General features: G+C 47.4%; 1 protein-coding gene across 2 annotated transcripts in view; it reads right to left on the reverse strand.

Annotated features, from left to right (window-relative positions):
• derl2 (derlin 2) overlaps positions 1-22,339 on the reverse strand; it is a 141,140-nt gene that overhangs the window by 96,523 nt on the left and 22,278 nt on the right. Inside the window, exon 6 of one of the 2 annotated variants that reach the window (XM_072469103.1) lies at positions 6,244-10,490. The exons of the other annotated variant lie outside the window; for it this stretch is intronic. Within the exon in view, the coding sequence (XP_072325204.1) occupies positions 9,412-10,490 (1,079 nt within the window). The 3' untranslated portion in view covers positions 6,244-9,411. Of the gene's footprint in view, positions 1-6,243; positions 10,491-22,339 lie in introns of those variants that run through there. 2 annotated transcript variants of the gene reach the window in all.

Genomic DNA, 22,339 nt, shown 5'->3' on the forward strand with positions numbered 1-22,339 from the left:
GGCTGATTTCAACTCCATTTACCCGCTCTCTCTCCATAGCCCTTAATTCCTCGAGAAATCAAGAATTTATCAACTTCTGTCTTAAAGACACTCATCGTCCTGGCCTCCACCGCCCTCTGTGGCAATGAATTCCACAGACCCACCACTCTCTGGCTGAAGAAATTTCTCCTCATCTCTGTTCTAAAGTGACTCCCTTTTATTCTAAGGCTGTGCCCCCAGGTCCTAGTCTCCCCTGCTAATGGAAACAACTTCCCTACATCCACCCTATCTAAGCCATTCATTATCTTGTAAGTTTCTATTAGATCTCCCCTCAACCTCCTAAACTCCAATGAATATAATCCCAGGATCCTCAGACGTTCATCGTATGTTAGGCCTACCATTCCTGGGATCATCCGTGTGAATCTCCGCTGGACCCGCTCCAGTGCCAGTATGTCCTTCCTGAGGTGTGGGGCCCAAAATTGCTCACAGTATTCTAAATGGGGCCTAACTAATGCTTTATAAAGCTTCAGAAGTACATCCCTGCTTTTATATTCCAAGCCTCTTGAGATGAATGACAACATTGCATTTGCTTTCTTAATTACGGACTCAACCTGCAAGTTTACTTTTAGAGAATCCTGGACTAGGACTCCCAAGTCCCTTTGCACTTCAGCATTATGAATTTTGGCACCGTTTAGAAAATAGTCCACGCCTCTATTCTTTTTTCCAAAGTGCAAAACCTCGCACTTGCCCACGTTGAATTTCATCAGCCATTTCTTAGAATACTCTCCTAAACTGTCTAAATCTTTCTGCAGCCTCCCCACCTCCTCCATACTACCTGCCCCTCCACCTATCTTTGTATCATCGGCAAACTTAGCCAGAATGCCCTCAGTCCCGTCATCTAGATCGTTAACATATAAAGAGAACAGCTGTGGCCCCAACACTGAACCCTGCGGGACACCACTCGTCACCGGTTGCCATTCCGAAAAAGAACCTTTTATCCCAACTCTCTGCCTTCTGCCTGACAGCCAATCGTCAATCCATGTTAGTACCTTGCCTCGAATACCATGGGCCCTTATTTTACTCAGCAGTCTCCCGTGAGGCACCTTATCAAAGGCCTTTTGGAAGTCAAGATAGATAACATCCATTGGCTCTCCTTGGTCGAACCTATTTGTTATCTCTTCAAAGAACTCTAACAGGTTTGTCAGGCACGACCTCCCCTTACTAAATCCATGCTGACTTGTCCTAATCCGACCCTGCACTTCCAAGAATTTAGAAATCTTATCCTTAACAATGGATTCTAGAATCTTGCCAACAACCGAGGTTAGGCTAATTGACCTATAATTTTCCATCTCTTTCCTTGTTCCCTTCTTGAACAGGGGGTTACAACAGCGATTTTCCAATCCTCTTGGACTTTCCCGGACTCCAGTGACTTTTGAAAGATCATAACTAACGCCTCCACTATTTCTTCAGCTATCTCCTTTAGAACTCTAGGATGTAGCCCATCTGGGCCCGGAGATTTATCAATTTTTAGACCTCTTAGTTTCTCTAGCACTTTCTCCTTTGTGATGGCTACCATATTCAACTCTGCCCCCTGACTCTCTGGAATTGTTGGGATATTACTCATGTCTTCTACTGTGAAGACTGACGCAAAGTACTTATTCAGTTCCTCAGCTATTTCCTTGTCTCCCATCACAAAATTACCAGCGTCATTTTGGAGCGGCCCAATGTCAACTTTTGCCTCCCATTTGTTTTTAATGTATTTAAAGAAACTTTTACTATCATTCCTAATGTTACTGGCTAGCCTACCTTCAAATTTGATCCTCTCTTTCCTTATCTCTCTCTTTGTTATCCTCTGTTTGTTTTTGTAGCCTTCCCAATCTTCTGACTTCCCACTACTTTCTCTTTTGCTTTGATGCATTCCCTAACTTCCTTTGTCAGCCATGGCTGCCTAATCCCCCCTCTGATAACCTTTCTTTTCTTTGGGATGAACCTCTGTACTGTGTCCTCAATTACTCCCAGAAACTCCTGCCATTGCTGTTCTACTGTCTTTCCCACTAGGCTTTGCTCCCAGTTGATTTTCGTCAGTTCCTCCCTCATGCCCCTGTAGTTACCTTTATTTAACTGAAACACCTTTACATCTGATTCTACCTTCTTTCTTTCAAATTGGAGATTGAATTCGACCATATTATGATCACTGCCTCCTAAGTGCTCCCTTACTTTAAGATCTTTAATCAAGTCTGGCTCATGACATAACACTAAGTCCAGAATGGCCTGTTCCCTCGTGGGCTCCATCACAAGCTGTTCCAAAAAGCCCTCCTGTAAACATTCAATGAATTCCCTTTCCTTGGGTCCACTGGCGGCATTATTTACCCAGTCCACCTGCAAATTGAAGTCCCCCATGATCACTGTGACCTTGCCTTTCTGACATGCACTTTCTATTTTGTGGTGCATTTTGTGCCCCCGGTCCTGACCACTGTTAGGAGGCCTGTACATAACTCCCATTATGGTTTTTTTGCCTTTGTGGTTCCTCAACTCTACCCACACAGACTCCACATCATCTGACCCTATGTCGTTTAGTGCTATTGATTTAATTTCATTCCTAATTAACAAGGCAACCCCGCCCCCTCTGCCCACCTCCCTGTCTTTTCGATAGGTTGTGAATCCCTGGATGTTTAAATGTCTCTTTGGACATCCACTGTACCTAACCTTTTTGCATTTATAAAGTACTCTGCGCTATCCTTTTTTGGTCCAAAATGGGTAACCTCACACTTGCTTACATTAAATTCCATCTGCCACAAATTTGCGTATTCACCTAGTCTGTCAATGTCTCCTTGCAATTTTGTGCTATCATCTCGGCTCTCTACAATGACACCTGGGCATTTGTCACTCTTTAGTTCCATAAATTTCCTAGTTACTAATGCTGTACTTACATTAATTGTATTATGTCCCTGCCCTCTATTGACTGCTTTTCGAAACTTTCGGCAAGCTATCCTCCTTTTCAACTGTAAATAACGAGGCAATGTAATGTTCAACATGTCCGCCATTCCCCCATTATCACTGACAATATTTCCATTTTCAACTTTTCATAGAATCATAGAATCTACAGCAGGAGACAGGCCCTTTGGCCCAAATTGGTCCATGCCACCCAAAAAGCCCATCCAAGCTAACCCCATTTGCCTGCATTTAGCCCACATCCCTCTAAACCTTTCCTATCCATGTATCTGACCAAATCTCTTTTAAATGTTGTCAATGTCCCTGCCTCAACCACTTCCTCCGGCAGCTCATTCCACATACGTAACACCCTCGGTGTAAAAACATTGCTCCGCAGGTTCCCATTAATTCTTTTCCCTCTTAACTTAAACCCTTTAGTTCTCAATTCCCCAACCATGGGAAAAAGACTGAGTGCATTCACCCTATCCATGCCTCCCGTGATCTTATACACCTCTATAAGATCACCCCTCAGTCTCCTACGCTGCAAAGAAAAAGTCCTAGCCTGTCCAATCTCTCCCTCTAATTAAGTTCCTTGAGTCCTGGCAACATCCTTGTAAATCGCTCCCACACTCTGTTCAGTTTAATAACATCAAGGCGACCAAAGCTGAACACAATACTCCAGGTGCAGTCTCACCAACGTCCTGTACAATTGCAACATAACTCCCCAACTTCTATACTGAACGCCCTGACTAATGAAGGCCAGCATGACAAAAGCTTTCTTCACTTTCCTATCTACCTGTGACTTCACCTTTATAGAGCCATGCACCTGAACTCCAAGGTTCCTCTGTTCCACGATACTCCCCAAGGTCCTACCATTCGCCGTGAAAGTCCTACCTTGATAAGATTTTCCAAAATGCAACACCTCGCACTTATCTGTACTGAACTCCATTTGCCATTTCTCGGCCCACTTCCCCAGCTGATCAAAATCCTGCTGCAATTTTTGATAATGTTCCTCATTGTCTACAATACCACCTATTTTAGTGTAATCTGCAAACTTACTGATCATGCCTTGCACATTCTCATCCAAATCGTTGCTGTACATAATAAACAGCATTGGGTCCAGCACTGACCCCCGAAGCACTGTAGCCACTTAAAATGACCAACTCCCGGTTCAAAATGGCGAACGACAAAGGCTGATGGGAAAGTCAGCCAACAGGACTAAAACGAGCAGCTGCAGGTTGACTGTGTATTTACCTCTGGAAAGGCCAGACAAGATCGATACCAGCAACCATCAGCATAACAAAACACCAGCCATCTGCATACGAATGAGCAATCCCCAAGAACAATAAGCAACATTTAGACACACAAAGCAAAACCAGACGCTTCAGCGCCAGCAGAAGCCTACACAAAAGGAGGTGAACGACCACCTCAAGACCGCCCATCGATCAGGACACCGCTCCAGCATTGGAGAAAATCGAACCAAGTGATTGGGACAAAGTCCAATCACTTGGGACCAGGTACAGGGTCCGCCCCGAAAGGCAGGAAGCTCCTGGGGACTATAAGAATTGAGCCCCAAGTTCAAGGCGCTCTCTCTTCACTCGCTCTTCACTCTTCAACAGCCGCTCAAAACTGTAAGTCTTACTTCAACGCTCGCTACGAGATAGGCGCTCCTAACTACCAATCTGTACCAACTCCGAATCCCGCAGGCTCAGAACCCGAACGAAAGGCCATTTGTTTCCCTGACCTGGTGGGCCAGTTCCAAGTTAAGTATTGGCCTGTTAGCTATAGAAGTAGCTTAGACGTAGAATTTGTACATGAGTAGTGATTACTGAGTATAATAAATGTGCTTTGATTTAAATCTTACTAAGCGGTGTATTGGATTATTGATCATTACTCGGACTTGAACCACGTGGCGGTATCATAAGATACCTGGCGACTCAAGAGCAAAGGTAATAAAACAGAGAAATTAAACTAAGGCAAAAGTTAGCAACATTATTTGGCGACTCCGCCGGGACCCGATCTAGAAGTGGAAAACCACTCCGGGGGAACCCAAGAATTTGAATTAGAGATCAAATTGGAAACAGAAAACCACAAGTGTTCAAGCAGTTCTGATCAATACTCATAAATTCGGAAGTGTGTGTATGCATGCGTAACTAACAGGGCGATAAGGTAAAACTGATAGATTTTTTGTTGTGACAAAACTGTCAGAGGTTTGTATATCGGAAAGTAGCGAGAGCCGTACCCGTATTTACAGCACCGCCATAATACCCCTGTCCCAAATTTGAAGAGCAGCATTCGGATTAAAAGCCCTGTCCCAAATTTGAAGAGCAGCATTCGGATTAAAACCCCTGTCCCAAAATTTGAAGAGCAGCATTCGGATAGGAAAGATGGCAATGCAGGCAATGCAGCGCCTCATGAACCCAGATGAATTTGCGGTCGCAGCGACCAGCAGCAGTAGAGTTAGACAATGTCCCATTTGGGAGGAAGAGATCAGGAAATATCTCAAAGGGAAAAGATGGCCCCTTTGGAATGATTTCTGTGACAACGAGGAATCGGGTCCCGGGAGTATAGGACATACTTGGTGGGAGAACCTGACCTGAGCGAGATCCACAAAAAGAGCTTTGGGAAAGCTCGCAAGCCGATGGCAATCGTGTCCTGCTTGGCACAATTGCGAGGCACAGAGGAGGTCGTTAGGACGCTCCGGAAAGAAGTTGAGGGCATACATCGAATGAGTAAGGTCGATGTAAGCAAAGTAGAAAAGGAGAATTTGGAATTGAGGAGGAAGTTGGTGGCAAAAGATGGAGAGGTGGATGACGCCAAAAGGGCACACCAGTCTTGTCTGCGGCACTTAAGCAGCTTCCAGTCTCAATACGAAAAGGCCTATCAGGACACGCAACGTGCAGTCCTGGTACGAGAAGAAATGGAAAAACAGGTAGAGGCATTACAGAAACAGTGTAGTGACCTCAAGGCAGCATTAAGAGCACTCCATGCTGCCACCACAGAACAAAGACAAAGCACGTTAGATCACGCAAAGTGCCAGAAGCAGATTGCAGAGCTGCAATCACTGCTTTCTGTTCAGAAAGGTTTCAAAGAAACTTTTGGAGAAAAATTAGATCAGGAAGACGGCCCCGATTGGGAAGAATTGAACGAAACAGCGCAGAGATATGTTTAGGGAACATGTGTGCAGGGAAAGCCACAAAAGAGAAAAGCGCCCCAACCCCCCACACAGTAGATAGTTCAAGCTCCAATGAACCCAGTAACCACCCACCGCACAGCTGTCAAATCCCAAATTTCTTTACCCGTCAGTCTGGCCTCAATAAAAGTCGAGATGGATTTGCAGGTACAGCATTAGTTATTTTATTTAGCTTGCAAGCTTTCCTCAATTCTCAGGAGCACAAAGCACATCCTGCTTCGTACACTTCTGGAATCAAGTGAGGCTGTAGAACAAAGGAGTCTGTACTGATACATTCAAATGGCATCACGTTTCACATACACGATTCCCATAGGTCATCCTATATCCCTCCTGACCTGTTGATATATTCTGATTGGCTCACTTCCAATCCCTTCCTCTGGCCCCTATTACCCAGCATCCTTTTCTCCTCCTTTGGTGGACACACCTCTTCCTTGCTTTGCCATGCGGTCTGAAATCCTTTGTCTGTGAACTCACCAGAATGAGACTGGCCTATCTCTACATTACAGTAACTAATATCTCTAAAGTAACTATTTTATATCACATTCGTCATTCCCTCCTTTTATCATTCCATGATAACCGAACTATCCAATCCATAGCTACGGTTCCTCATCTAAAAAGATCCGTCGCTGCATTTCCAATTCCTGGCTTAGCCCCCCCTCTCTGCTGCACCCTCATGGATTTTAACAGTTAAGATTCTAGGGGCGTTGATCTGTTCCAGTGTACCCCGCATTCTACCCATCACACATTTAAGGATGGCTGGGCCCACAAAGATGCAGCCGATAGCCACCACTAAATACATGACCATATTTATCAACCAGTCCTTCCAACCTCCAAATCCCCAGTTACCCCAAGCGCCAGGATCCTGCATTCCGTCCAGGTGATCCCGTATGTGATCCATAATTTTAGTGATGTTAGCGGTCAAGTCCTGAACTCCCATGATACACTTGCCCTGCACTATGGCGCATACCCCACCCTCACGGGCCAGAAGATAGTCAAGAGCATACCGGTTCTGCATTGCAAACAACCGTAGCTGAGACAATTCCTTGGTTATTGCCCCGAGGGCTCCCAAGGTTTCATTTCCCAAGATGGTAAGGCCACAAATAAAATAATTCCTATTGCTGACAGCCAAGGAACCCCCCACACCTCCCAGTTTATCTAGCTTCGAAACGCCCATTTGGGCCGCCTAGCAATGCGGAAAGCCCTCGTCCCAACAGTGATATGAGAGACATTCCCCCAGCCACAAAGGAGCTGGAGGCCGGCGTTCAATGGAACGCAAGTGGTGTTGTAACAAACGCATTGGCCAGACGCCTGGGTGATATGGCACCTCCTGTCTGTACAGGTGGGGAACAGACATGTTATATTCGTTTCCACCTCTACCAGCAAAAGCTGTATCCTTCACTGCTGAAACAATTCTCGTACGACCGGGAATCCCTATTGGGAGTGAAGTGGCTAGGTATATATGCCCTCCACCATTGCAGCCTATCATATTATGAATGGGAATTATCCCGAGGAAGGGGAAGGCAAATAGCCGGTGGTGCTGAACCCGGATCGTAAGGAAGAGTGACTTGCTCGGGCGGTGGCTAAGAACGCTGACAATGAACCACCGTTTGAGGAGTGCCCCAAAGCGGTGAAACAGAAAATAACCTAGACACCGCTGCGGGGTTCGGGTAGCAGACAACCCGTCCGTGGCCATACAAGCGGTGGTAAATCTGGTAGAAGTGATTCATACTACATAGGTTTTCCTCAGTTTGGCCTTTAACTAAATTAAGTGTATCTCCCGATAACCTACGTTCTAGCTGTACTTCCCTTCTCACACGCCCCATCCTTTCTCTCGTCCCTCTCTCTCTCTCACAATCTCTTCCTACGCTCTCCTGACGGTCTGATGTTACCTTTATCGCACCAATCTTAACACATCCAAAATCAAATTTACATGTACTCCAAAAACAAGGCAATGTCCATATAATGTTCCCTTCCCATCGCCGGGACCGGTGCAATTGCTTCATGACTCCTGCATTCTCCTTAACTTTGACGACCTTCCATGAGTCGATACCATGTCTTCGTATATGGGGGCAGCGAAGAACATCACCTTTGCATAGGTGATGTTCCCTTGTAGATTGGTTGGGGTTACAAATGTAGATAATATTCCCCTTTTCTATGTCCGTCGCCAATAACACTCCAAGCGAGGTGAGGCCAAATATCACACAGACGGTGCGTAGCCACCCCATCATGCTCCACACCTGTAAAATAGCACTGGAGAAGGGAGGCAGGTTAATCTGTCCAAAAAAATGAGGCCCGTTATCAGAACTCAACTGAGCTGGTCTACTGTACCGGGGAATGATTTCCCGCATCAGAACTTTAACCACAGTAGCAGCTTTATTATCGGTAGTCGGATACGCCTCAACCCATCTACTGAACCCATCCACAATGACCAAAACATATTTATAACATTGACACCTTTCCAACTCAATGTAATCCATTTGGAGCGTCTCAAAGGGACCACTGGGCAACGGGGTTTGCCCCATCCCACAAGGGATACCTTTTCCGGTGTTATATTGCTGACAAATCAAACACCGATTACTGATACTCTGGGCAAACCCCTGCATTTTAGGGTGCCACCAAGTGTCCAGCAACAAATCACTAGTCCCCCGAGCCCCACAATGAGTTGCAAAGTGTACACATTCGATGACCCATAAAGCCAGTACATCAGACATACAAGTCTGATGTGCTGGCGTGGTCCATAAAGAGGAAACAGAATCATATGTACAACCTAACCGTTTCCACATTTGTTTATCACTCTCAGGAGCGTCCTCCTGTAACCTTATGACGTCTTGGATGATTGGCATTGACTTGTCAGAAGCAGACATATTTATAGTAGATCGTTTAGTCTGACTTAACATTTTAGGCACCATCACTTGCTGAATTTGCGCGGCTGTCCGCGCTGCACAATCTGCTTGTTCATTACCAACGTCAACTGGGGTCTTACCATTTGTGTGGGCAGCGCATTTAATAATGGAAATCTGCGCGGGCATAAGAAGGGTCATTAACTAAACCCCGGTGGGATATTTGACCACACATAATCATGTCAGGTTGTTCTGACGAAATGTCATACAAATCGTCCCTTTATCATAGATTATCATAGAATTTATAGTGCAGAAGGAGGCCATTCGGCCCATCGAGTCTGCACCGGCTCTTGGAAAGAGCACCCTACCCAAAGTCAACACCTCCACCCTATCCCCATAACCCAGTAACCCCACCCAACACTAAGGGCAATTTTGGACACTAAGGGCAATTTATCATGGCCAATCCACCTAACCTGCACATCTTTGGACTGTGGGAGGAAACCGGAGAACCCGGAGGAAACCCACGCACACACGGGGAGGACGTGCAGACTCCGCACAGACAGTGACCCAAGCCGGAATCGAACCTGGGACCCTGGAGCTGTGAAGCAATTGTGCTATCCACATGGCTACCGTGCTGCCCCAAATTGTGGTAGTTTCCTGAATCAAGGCTAAACAGTCGTGGCCAGGTGCGTCTTCATGGACAGGGGGACCACTAAGAAAACAGGCTGGATTGATAGTGGTACAGTGTTTAAATGTCAGACGTGGATTGTTCAAAAGGTATACCTCATACCTATTCTGACGAGCTGCGGTAAGATGCTGAGTCTGCAGTTGCCTCAGTAGTGCGATGACCGAGTGGGAGCCATACACCGTAATATCCGTAATATACTGCAACAGCTCTTGAATTAATTTGTCTATAGACGGAGCAGCTTGGGATTTCAGGGGGTATTGCCGAATGGAAGGTAGCTTTACATGATCCTTAATCGTTACCTTTATAGGTGTAACATTTGTCTTTCCCACTTGTGATGGGTATTTCGCCCAGACCTGTGGATTGACATATTCCAAAACATCATGTCCCCAGTGATGCTGCAGTCGAGTGTTAATTGTTTCAGGGACCTCAAAATATTTTATGGCAGTGCCATCCGGCATGACTTGAAGTGCGTACTCTGTTGGGTCCGAATGATCCACTGCCCTCCTTACCATTTGCCCCAGATCCCTGGCATGGTACTGGTCGTGGACCTGATGTGTAATATGAGGGCTTACCGAAGCTGACTGTGGCCATAAATGTGGTGATATTGTAACAAAATCGGCTGTACCTTCTTTTCCCGTGACTGTGGCTGTAACCTTGACTGGCCATTCGGTCCCAATTAATGGCCGGTATTTGTCCTCCAACTCCCTGTTTTGTCCGGTTCTGTAATAGGCCAGGGTAACGCGATGCAGTGAATGTTCAATGTCTAACGTCCACCACTGGGGGTGATAGAAATATAGCACTGTTGTCTCATCCTCCATGATTGGACCGTTACCCCTTCGTCTCCGTACTCTACCTGTAGCTGGAAGATACACAGTAAATCTCGGGCCAACAAATTACAATCCAATCCAGTAGTCACTACAAACTGATGATCTGCAGACTTATTCTCGTAAGTGACTGACACAGGTTCAGAAATAGGATACTCACACACCTGTCCTTAGAACCCCGACAATTGCTGCGTGTGGTCGGATAATGGTAGTCGAAGTTCTGATTGCACAGAAGACATGGCTGCTCCAGTGTCGTTTACAAATGAGCGATGTTAATCTCCTATCTGCAGAGAGATAATAGGTTCCCTGTCCGATTGGAGAGTCCTTATGACTAAATTAGCTAGTCAATCCTGTGTTGGGAAAGGGTTTGCCTGGGAGAAGTCAGTGTATCTCGTCTGTCCTCCCCTTGGTGGGTACCCCCTCCTTTGGGTCGGATAATCTCCTTCTGCTGCCTGTCTTTTAAAGGGGCATTCCTGTTGCCAGTGATCTGCACGGCCGCAATTAAAACATGCATTGTTCCCTCTATATCTGCCCCGTCCTCTTCTCCCAGTAGACCAATGGCCCCTCAGAGGGGGCGGCGGTTGTAAAGCTGTTGATGCATACGGTGGGCCATAAAAAGGAGCTGAGGGTCCCTTTGGGTGGGTTTGGTATCCTCCCCCTCGCTGATCCACCCACCCAAAGTCACAATATTGGCGATCCTGCTGGTAAACTACCATTTCTGCCGCTTGTTGGGGTCGCAGTTCATCCTTTTTCATTACATACTCAGTCTTAACCTTTGTAACTGAGCCTCCTTCCTGGCCTACACCCTCCTTCCAATAAAATCTGACTGCCCTTGCCATCTGGGAAGGGTCGTTCTCTGTCCAATTCATGTTATTACATTTCACAGCAGTAGCCACAGATGGTGGTAGGCAATGCATTAACATAGCACAATATTGAGGGGAATTCTGACCATTTTGATATAGCAAGTCGCCTGACTGCCCACGGTAGATTTCATTAAAAAGCTCCAGAAATTCCTCTGGCTCTTCAATCTTCTTAGGTTTTAGGTCTAAGATAACAGAAAGATTTATGGGCTTTTGAAATGTGCTATTCAACGCATTCAGGCTCTGTGTCCTTCTATCGTCGTCTAACACATGGGCTTGCTGAAGTGCGGCGTGGCTAGAATAATTCAAGTGATTGGTATCTTCCTAATCGGCAACTGTCTCCGAGTCTCACCAGGGGGCACTCTAGCTATTTCCTCTGGTTCTTCCAAGACTTCGACGTCCCACCCTGTCACTAGAGGGAGTTCTTTCTCTTCAAAATCATCTGTTGCAGCTCCCTTTGTTCTGAAATTTGCGGTTTTCCCTTGGTTTGGAGGGATTTAGGTGGTATGCTTAATTGTTTCTGGTTAGGATCAAGCCCTTCTCTTGCTGTCCGAGATCTGGTCCTAGAGCTAACTGGGCTTGCGGAACAGAGCTCCTCTTTCTCTACTGATCGTGAAGATGGTAAATCAGGACCCACACTATCACCGAAAAGGGCTTGAGTTACTGGCATGATTGGAATCTGGGGAGCAGTGACTGGATATAAATTATTATACTATGGTGGTTCTGGAATTAGTGCAGACAATGCTACAGGTGCAGTCGGAACTTTTAGTGACCTTTCTAAATTATTGAATTTATCATTTTCTGTCAATTCAAGGCCAGCCATTGAACTACGTAGCTCATCTTTTGTTTGACCCGAGACCTTCCTGTCTCTACTTGCGCGTTTTTTTGGGTTTTTTTTCTTGGCAAAACGATTGAAAAGGTTCTAACAGTGTTCTTTTAAAACTTAAAAATGTTTGAAAATTCAAATTGAATTACTGCAACTTGCAAGCTTAGCTCTGATCTCAGCTCAGAACTAAATTTACGATTTGCTTAACACAACTTGTATAACATTTACAACTTAATTAATTCTTTATCTTAACAATTTTTCTTTTAACAAGTTTTTCTTACATTCACAAAAATGTTGGCTAAGTCAACTATCATCTCCAGATTTACACTTTTTAAAATGGTGTCAGTGATCTTCTTTAAGTTTCTATTAATTCACAAATAAAATGAGATAAACATTATTTCAAGTAAGTAAAACTTAAGATTCTGGCAATTTCAATCAATTGCTTTCGAAAATAATAACTTTTATCAAAGAGGTGGAGAAACCCACTGGTTTCCTTTAATTAATTCAAAACGTAACTTTGCTGGAGTTCACTGACTCAAAGGAAAGGTATCCGATTACACTACAGGCTGCTGCTGTTATCTCAAGGCCTGAGTGAGAAGCACTGTCTGTCGTCTTTAACTTTGGCTGCTGCTGTTAACCCTTTGAGAGACTTCTGCTTCAACCAATATGCAGCATCCAGCTTTCAAGACAGGATGTTCTTGTCTTGAAATTTATCCAAGCAATTCCCCACAATCTCAACTAGTCCTCAGAACTGCGTTTTTCGCCACTACAGTCCAAGGGTACAATTTTTTTTTTAGCTTAATCAACTATAGATTTAAAACACTCACACATGGAATTGAATCAGCTTCAGATTTAAAAACACTTATACTGGACTGAACCTTCACTACTGAAGTCCCATCAGCCATAAAAACACTTATACTGGACTGAACCTTCACTACTGAAGTCCCATCAGCCCTAAAAACACTTATACTGGACTGAACCTTCACTACTGAAGTCCCATCAGCCCTAAAAACACTTATACTTGGAATTGAATCATCATTTTAGATGTCCCATCAACCCAAAACCTAACCCAAGCCGAATGAACAATATGAAATCCCATCAATTAAATTTCTAATCCCCAGACTGACCTTTGATTTCGTCGAGACGATCTTTCCGTACCAACCGCGAGTGACCAGACTAATCAGACGATAAGAAGAGGGGAAAAATCAATGCGCGGTCATTTTCCAGCTGTACATTGTGGGCCCTTTTTCCCCAACCTCCTGTTCATAATCAGTCTAATTCTGATTTCGCAGTTGGTCAGAACCGTCTTGAGAAATCCCGGGTTTCGGCACCAATTGTCAAATCCCAAATTTCTTTACCCGTCAGTCTGGCCTCAATAAAAGTCGAGATGGATTCGCAGGTACAGCATTAGTTATTTTATTTAGCTTGCAAGCTTTCCTCAATTCTCAGGAGCACAAAGCACATCCTGCTTCGTACACTTCTGGAATCAAGTGAGGCTGTAGAACAAAGGAGTCTGTACTGATACATTCAAATGGCATCACGTTTCACATACACGATTCCCATAGGTCATCCTATATCCCTCCTGACCTGTTGATATATTCTGATTGGCTCACTTCCAATCCCTTCCTCTGGCCCCTATTACCCAGCATCCTTTTCTCCTCCTTTGGTGGACACACCTCTTCCTTGCTTTGCCATGTGGTCTGAAATCCTTTGTCTGTGAACTCACCAGAATGAGACTGGCCTATCTCTACATTACAGTAACTAATATCTCTAAAGTAACTATTTTATATCACATTCGTCACAGCCACATCGGACGATGCGGAATTTCTATACTCCACCCCCTTAACAGTGACCTAATTACGGGATGCGTGCGATAAGATCACACCGTTCCGCCCCAGCTCAGACCCCCACCATTTATTTGCCACAGTTAAGCATCAGGCGACCATGTACGGCCTGGATGAGCGAGAGCATGTAAAGCTCACTGTTTTAAGATTAGATCCTTCAGTAGCAGCAGTCCTTCCCGACCCACAGAATGTAGGAGGAGGCACCCTTGCAGAAATGCATACCGCGATCCTGGATGCGATCGGGTATAACCGGGGTGACCCCATAGATGGCCTCAACAAATGTAGGCAAAAGAAATCCGAGCACCCCACAGCGTTTGCTGGACGCCTGTGGATCCACTTTGCAGCAGTCTTTGGAGACTTAGACCGTGCCCATTTGTTCCCAGACAACATGGCCAAATGGACCCGCACCCTTATCTCCCACGCCACAGAAACAGGACAGAAAGCTTGCGTGAGTTATGATCCCTCAGAGGAGGCCCATAACGAGAAGTGGGTAGTGAAATACCGAGGAAAAGCAGGCCGGCGCAGATATGCAGGCAGTAAAAACACACCAGAACCCCGCATGGGTGAATGAGGGAAAGAACAGCCCCCCACTCAAATCACAGGAGTGATACAACTGCGGACAGTTGGGACACTTCGCAAGAGAGTGCAATGCCCCTAAAAAGCCACAGAGAGCCCAGCAGACGGGCACTTTGAGTAAGAAAAAGACAGAGCCCATTCATAGCGTTAGCACCCGTTCAGATCAGACAGACTTGACCTGAACGGACTGACGGTGTACGGGCTCCCCCAGTTGGGTCTGCGACACCCTTTGGGATAGATCCGGACGACCGGTAGTTGCAGCGAAAATTCGGGGACAGCCCATCGAGTTTCTATGGGACACAGGAGGGTCCCGCACCACAATAAATTCCTCCACCATGTTCCAAAAAGACACGTGGCCAACTACAGCCACCATCACCCTCAGCGGCTTTACAGGCCACGCACAGCAGGGACACATCACAGCCCCTGTACCCATTCAAATTGGTACCATCACTACCAAGCACCCCGTAGTTTTAGTTGACCTGCCCCACACAGCAGAACACATTCTGGGAATCGATTTCATGAATTCCCATAATCTTTCATTCGATCCAGTCAGCCAGTGTGCCTGGAAGATGGCAAAGTCCGCAAGAGCCCCCGCAACGCTCAACATAGGAGTCGCAAATTAAATTAGCGCAGTAGGCAAATTTTGGTTCAATCCGACCCCGCTTAGTACGGACAAGCAGGTTAGGGCAGTTCTGCAAAAGAACAGGGCAGCATTCGCAACCCACAAGCACGACTGTGGACGGATGACTGGCTCCGTACAAATAACAGGACCTGACCCGCGACCTCCAAAACATGGACCTGACCATAGACCCCCCCAGACAACATGGCCAAATGGACCCGCACCCTTATCTCCCATGCCACAGAAACAGGACAGAAAGACCCCCCCAAGAGGCAGAGGGAGAAATCTCAACGGTAATAGAAAGCTTATTAGAGCAGGGCGTACTTAGATCAGTAGCCTCCACTAATAATGCCCCGATTTGGCCTGTGAGAACGCCCGATGGATCATGGCGACTGACCATCGATTACCGGGAACTCAACAAAATCACCCCCGCAGCAGCCCCCACAGTAGCAACAAGTCCCGAGACCATGCTCAAGCAGGGACTCAATTCCCGATTCTTTACGGTTTTGGACGTCAGTAATGGATTCTGGTCCATTCCATTGGCAAAGGCGTGCCAGTACAAATTTGCCTTCACCTTTAAAGCACAGCAGTACACATGGACATGCCTGCCACAAGGCTTCCACAAATACCTCTCCATTTTCCACCGACAGCTGGCAAATGGTTTAGCCAAATTCTCTCGCCCCGAATGTCTGGTACAGTATGTAGACCACCTACGACTGCAGACAGACACCAAGGCAGAGCACATTGAACTTCTGTCCGAACTCCCGGAACTATTACATTCAATCGGTTGTAAAGTCAACCCCAAAAAGGCCCAGATTTTGGAAGAAAAGGTGATATATTTGGGAACAATTATCACACATGGTAAACGCGAGATCGAGCATAAAAGGATTGACTCGATTGCTAAATTGCCCCTTCCCCAGAACGTTTCAGCCCTCCGGTCGCTTTTAGGACTGGTTGGCTACTGCCGAAACCACATTGACGGTTTCGCCAGCAAGGCAGCACCCCTCTCAGACCTCCTAAAGAAAGGAGGCCCCTGGGAATGGCTTCCGCAGCATATGGATGCTGCGGACTCTTTAAAACAGGCACTCATCCCGCACTACAAGTTCCAGACCCACTTTCCCCTTACGCGAGGTAGCGACCACAGACCGCACCCTTTTGGCAGTGCTCCTCCAGGAACGGCATGACCAGTTAAGGCCCGTAGCTTACGCCTCCAGAATTTTAGATGCTGTGGAGCAGGGATTTCCGGCCTGTGAGAGGCACCTGCTCGCAGTATTTTGGGCAGTGCAGTATTTTTCATATATTACCGGACTGAACCCCATTACAATTCTCACCGAACACACCCCCACCCAACTTTTACTGGACGGACGACTCAAGGACGGTACAATAAGCCAGATTAGAGCAGCTAGATGGACCCTTCTCTTGCAGGGACGGGACATCACTGTTAAAAGGACAAAGATGCACACCTATTTAGCCGACAACTTACAGTACCCCGGAAAACCCATGAATGCGAATTTATCTCTCCGCGAAAACACCCCCCAGAAAGATAGGTAGTTCAACCCAGAGCCCCCAGCACACAGACACGTGTGAGCCCATAAAGATCTATGTGGATGGATCTTCCACAGTCTTGGATGGGAAGCGCATAACAGGTTGCGGTATCTATGTCGAGGACGCGCAGGGACGCGCCCTTGAGGAAATATCGTTAAAACCTCCAGGCCACTTAGGCGCGCAGGCAGCAGAGCTCGCGGCCATTGCGTTAATTGTGGACCACCCAGATTCCTTCCCCAGCCCAGCAGACATATACTCGGACAGCCTCTATGTCTGCAACAGCCTCACGGAATTCCAGCCCCTGTGGAAAGCAAGAGGATTTGTTTCTGCAGATGGAAAACCCCTCCCCTCAGCCCCATTGCTCCGTCACATTTTAGAGAGAGCCCAGAACAGGACTTTTGGGATAGTTCAGGTTCGCAGTCACCATCGCTCCTCCCCCCCAGCAAATGTAAAAGCCGACGCACTGGCCAAAGCAGGTTCCAGGCATGGATATTTTTGGACACCCCCCGAAAGCGCACCAGTGAGTGCAGTTCAGGGTCGAAATTGTCCCGAAACGGCGCGATGTCCGCCGACTGGCGCCCAAAACGGCGCCAATCAGACGGGCATCGCGCCGCCCTAAAGGTGCGGAATGCTCCGCATCTTTGGGGGCCGAGCCCCAACATTGAGGGGCTAGGCCAACGCCGGAGGAATTTCTGCCCCGCCAGCTGGCTGAAACGGCCTTTGTTGCCCCGCCAGCTGGCGCGGATATGACATCCCCGGGCGGCGCATGCGCGGGAGCGTCAGAGGCCGCTGACAGTTTCCCACCATGGTGGAGACCGTGGCGGAGGCGGAAGGGAAAGAGTGCCCCACGGCACAGGCCCGCCCGCGGATCGGTGGGCCCCGATCGCGGGCCAGGCCACCGTGGGCCAGATCGCCCCGCACCCCCCCAGGACCCCGGAGCCCGCCCGCACCGCTTTGTCCCGCCGGTAAGGTAGGTGGTTTAATTTACGCCGGCGGGACAGGAAATTTATCGGCGGGACTTCGGCCCATTCGGGCCGGAGAATCGAGTGGGGCCCCCCAACCGGCGCGGCCCGATTCCCGCCCCGCCGAATATCCGGTACCGGAGACTTTGGCAACCAGCGGGGGCGGGATTCACGGCAGCCCCCGGCGATTCTCCAACCAGGCGGGGGGTCGGAGAATGACGCCCCAAGTCTCACAGACAAAGATCGAGGATCTAGTGGAGGCCCAGAAGCAGGACAGCAATCTCAGGGAGATTGTAAAAGGAAAATATCCAGCTCCCTATGAGAGGTTCAAAAATGCACTGACCACACATGACAGTGTGGGGTTAAAAGACACCCTTTATGTGGTTCCTGAACAGGGCAGGAATCAACTGAGTTGTTTGTTCCATGACGGTCATGGACATCAGGGAATCGATCCCACTACAGCCCATCTCAAGCAGCTTTGTTGGCGGCCGAATTTAAAGGAAGATGTAAACCATTACATCGAGAATTGTCTTATCTGTGCCTAGAATAATCCGGACATATATGTCAAAAAGGCTCAACTCAGCCACACCCGACCCGTTAATGGCCCCTGGACTAACCTCCAGATTGATTTTATAGGACCATTGTCCCCTTGCAGGAATGGCTATAAATATGTGCTTGTGGTAACTGACACATTTACGAAATGGGTGGAAGCATTCCCAGCCCGCACAAACACTGCAAAAACCACAGCCAAGGTTTTGACCCACCACATCTTTACAAGGTGGGGACTCCCCTGCAGCATTGAATCAGACCAAGATTCCCATTTTACGGGACGTGTCATGCAGAAAGTCCTCACGATATTTGGCATCACCCAAAAATTCCACATAGCATACCACCCACAGTCGAGTGGTATCGTAGAGCGCACTAATCGGACCCTAAAATCCGCCCTCAGAAAAATGGTCCAGCAGAACAACACCACTTGGGACTCAGTTCTCCCTTTTGCGCTGATGTTTTTGCGTAACACAATTTCTACTTCCACAGGTTACACCCCACACACTCTCATGACCGGACGCTCCATGAAAGGCACAGAATTTTTATTAGGTTTGGACTTGACCAGCCCCGAAGTGACGGCCCTCACACACGAGAAAGCAGTAGAACAATTAGTGGAAAATGTTAAAACGGCTCAGCTAGCAGCCGCAGTAAAATTGGACACCAGAAAGAAACAGAGCAAGGCTTGTTTCGACAAGACAGTGCATGCGACTGAGTACAGTATAGGACAGCAAGTTATGCTCTCTGTATGTAACCCCAGCACATTCCTGTCACCAAAACACTCGGTTCTGTACTCCATTGCGGATAAAGTAAGCCCTTCCGTTTATAAAATAAAGTACCCCAACGGTAAAACTGCGTGGTTCCATATAAACCAGCTGAAGGCATATGGAACACAGTCGAACCACGCACACCACGTCATGCTCGACGCAGCACACCACGCTCCGCCCACAGCCAACGTAACCCTACCATCCCCCAACACGTCCAGCCCAGCCACGGACTTGACCTCGAGTCCACCCCCCAAATATACACTCCGCCCCGGAACGCCCACAGACTGTAGCAGCAGAGACAGCGACTGTGACTCGGACGATAGCCACAGCACGCCTCCCTACTATCCCCATGCAACAGGACCCACACCCAGCGATTCCGACTACGATCCAAGTGATCCCTTCATGATCACTTTCCTGAGCAAACCCCACCACCGACCTACACTGACGACCCCAATTCTGTCCCCACACAGCTAGACACCAATTACTGGCACCGAGATAACTCGTTCTGACTCGTCCGCAACGACGAGAGCGACCCCACCTCACACCATGCAGCCCTTTCAGCCCTGGTACACTCAAGAATTTGGCACCCGGGAGAAGATGACGACCTTGGGTCTGACTCCCAAACCGAGAACCCCTTTGCGACCCTGTTCGCAACCGAGAACTGAGGTGTCCAGATGATGTTTTAAAAGGAACCACTTGGGAGAAGTGGTGTCCTTTCTGATGGAACCTGCAGAATGTTTTATGTTGTTTGTAAGTTTGTTAAATGTTGTATGTCCGACAGGAGAATTTTTTCTCACCGCCCCACACCTATTCGGCCGAAACCTCTGAGGACTTGCCTCCAGAGACTCACTATTGCCAGACACTAGTTCAGCAGAACTAGCTTGTCTGCAGAGACTGGTTAAGGAACAAGACGCCCGTTCGTAACTGCCCTTCTGGTTCGAAGGAAAGAACCACTACGGCAGCCCCACCACGATGACTACATTTTTGCCCGTTCTTGTCGGTTGCTCAGGCAGTGGAGAAATGGCTTGGGACTCGCCCTGCCTGGGACCCCCCCCCTCTGGTCAACTACGCTCGGGTAGGAGTGACAAGACATTGGTAGCCGTCCTACCAGGGGACTCCATCCAACTCTTACCCGTCGCGGCCCATACGCACCTCATTTTGGCACTTTCAGTTCAAAAAGTTTTGTTTTGTTTCAGGTAACCCTTAGGTTGCCAACCACATGCTATTTACATCCTGAAACATTTGGATGGTAAATTGCACAGTCTGCGAGACGGCTCGCACTGGTTCATTATTGGGAAGTGTGTCTTGTCCTAAAATTCAATTTGTGAAAGAAAATGAGGGAGTCACACATAGTGACCAATTATAAAGGGAGTAATTGGCACTACAGGACAGACACACTATCGTACGAGATATTAAACAAAGATAGTTACAGACACTATGCTTGTTTCCACAGAACTCCAAAAGCTCCAGGACCGGAGAAGAGAAGAAAGAAAAGGAAAGAGAAGAGCCATGAGGACTTCCTTCACATGGATCAGCATCATCTTTATGGACATTTGGTTGCGCGTGAACGCGAACCCCATGACTTCAAGCCCCCCGCCGTTAATGTTTCACTTCCCCGCAGTACCCAGAGCCCAGTCACCAGCGACACCACATCATCCTGGTGTGCCAGGTTTATAACCTGGTACTCTCTGTCCTATGTGATAGAAACCTTACTGGTATTAACGATACTCTGCTGCATAGTGCAGACTATGCGTCTACGGAAATGGAGAAGGAGAGCCTACCGCGCTCGAACCCCGGTATATAGGATCAGATCCCCTATTTTCGGATACGACCAGACCCCCGACCCCCGCGATCTATAATAAAGAGCATTCACTTGCGTTTTATTGTAAATAAAGAAATGTAAAGAACTGTTCATGAGCAATTGTACGATCCTGAGCTTGACTGCCAAGCCAGGAAACATATGTATCGACTGCTATGATTTATTTTGTGTGGTTGAGGAAGTTAGGATAATGAAATGTTTAAGTGAGTGTAGTGTATTAAGAATAGTGAGAGGTTCCCAGTTTATTGTTTTGTAATGCATGTCCCTGTTTGACATAGCGCCCTTAGAAGTGTTAGTTAAAATTTTCTTTGCATAGCTATGGTCAGTGCAGAGGCCATGAAGAAAGTGCCCCCCCACCAGGTCAGGGAATGGAAAGCAACATAGTTATGTGATCCTTCACGCTTCGCGTTAGGATCACAGGGAGGGAATGTAGCCACTTAAAATGGCCAACTTCCGATTCAAAATGGCGAACGACAAAGGCTGATGGGAAAGTCAGCCAACAGGACTAAAACGAGCAGCTGCAGGTTGACTGTGTATTTACCTCTGGAAAGGCCAGACAACATCGATACCAGCAACCATCAGCATAACAAAACACCAGCCATCTGCATACTAATGAACAATCCCCGGGAACAATAAGCAACATTTAGACACACAAAGCAAAACCAGACTCTTCGGCGCCAGCAGAAGCCTACACAAAAGGAGGTGAACGACCACCTCAAGACCGCCCATCGATCAGGGAACCGCTCCAGCATTGGAGAAAATCGAACCAAGTGATTGGGACAAAGTCCAATCACTTGGGACCAGGTACAGGGTCCGCCCCGAAAGGCGGGAAGCCCCTGAGGACTATAAGAATTGAGCCCCAAGTTCAAGGCGCTCTCTCTTCACTCTTCAACAGCCGCTCAAAACTGTAAGTCTTACTTCAACGCTCGCTACGAGATAGGCGCTCCTAGCTACCAATCTGTACCAACTCCGAATCCCGCAGGCTCAGAACCCGAACGAAAGGCCATTCGTTTCCCTGACTTGGTGGGCCAGTTCCAAGTTAAGTATTGGCCTGTTAGCTGTAGAAGTAGGTTAGACGTAGAATTTGTACATGGGTAGTGATTACTGTGTATAATAAATGTGCTTTGATTTAAATCTGATTAAGCAGTGTATTGGATTATTGATCATTACTCGGACTTGAACCACGTGGCGGTATCATAAAGATACCTGGCGACTCAAGAGTAAAGGTAATAAAACAGAGCAATTAAACTAAGGCAAAAGTTAGCAACAGCACTCTCGTCACAGGCCTCCAATCTGACAAGCATCCTTCCACCATTACCATCTGCTTCCGACTATCAAGGCAATTGTATATCCAATTTGTCAGCTCTCCCTGGATTCCATGTGATCATAGAATCGACAGTGCAGGAGACCATTTGGCCCATCGAGTATGCACTGGCCTTTGGAAAGAGCACCCCACTTAAGCCCACACCTCCACACCATCCCAGCCCAGCAACCCCATCCAACCTTTTGGACACTAAGGG

Source organism: Scyliorhinus torazame, chromosome 12, assembly GCF_047496885.1.
Source record: "Scyliorhinus torazame isolate Kashiwa2021f chromosome 12, sScyTor2.1, whole genome shotgun sequence".
NCBI lineage: Eukaryota > Metazoa > Chordata > Chondrichthyes > Carcharhiniformes > Scyliorhinidae > Scyliorhinus > Scyliorhinus torazame.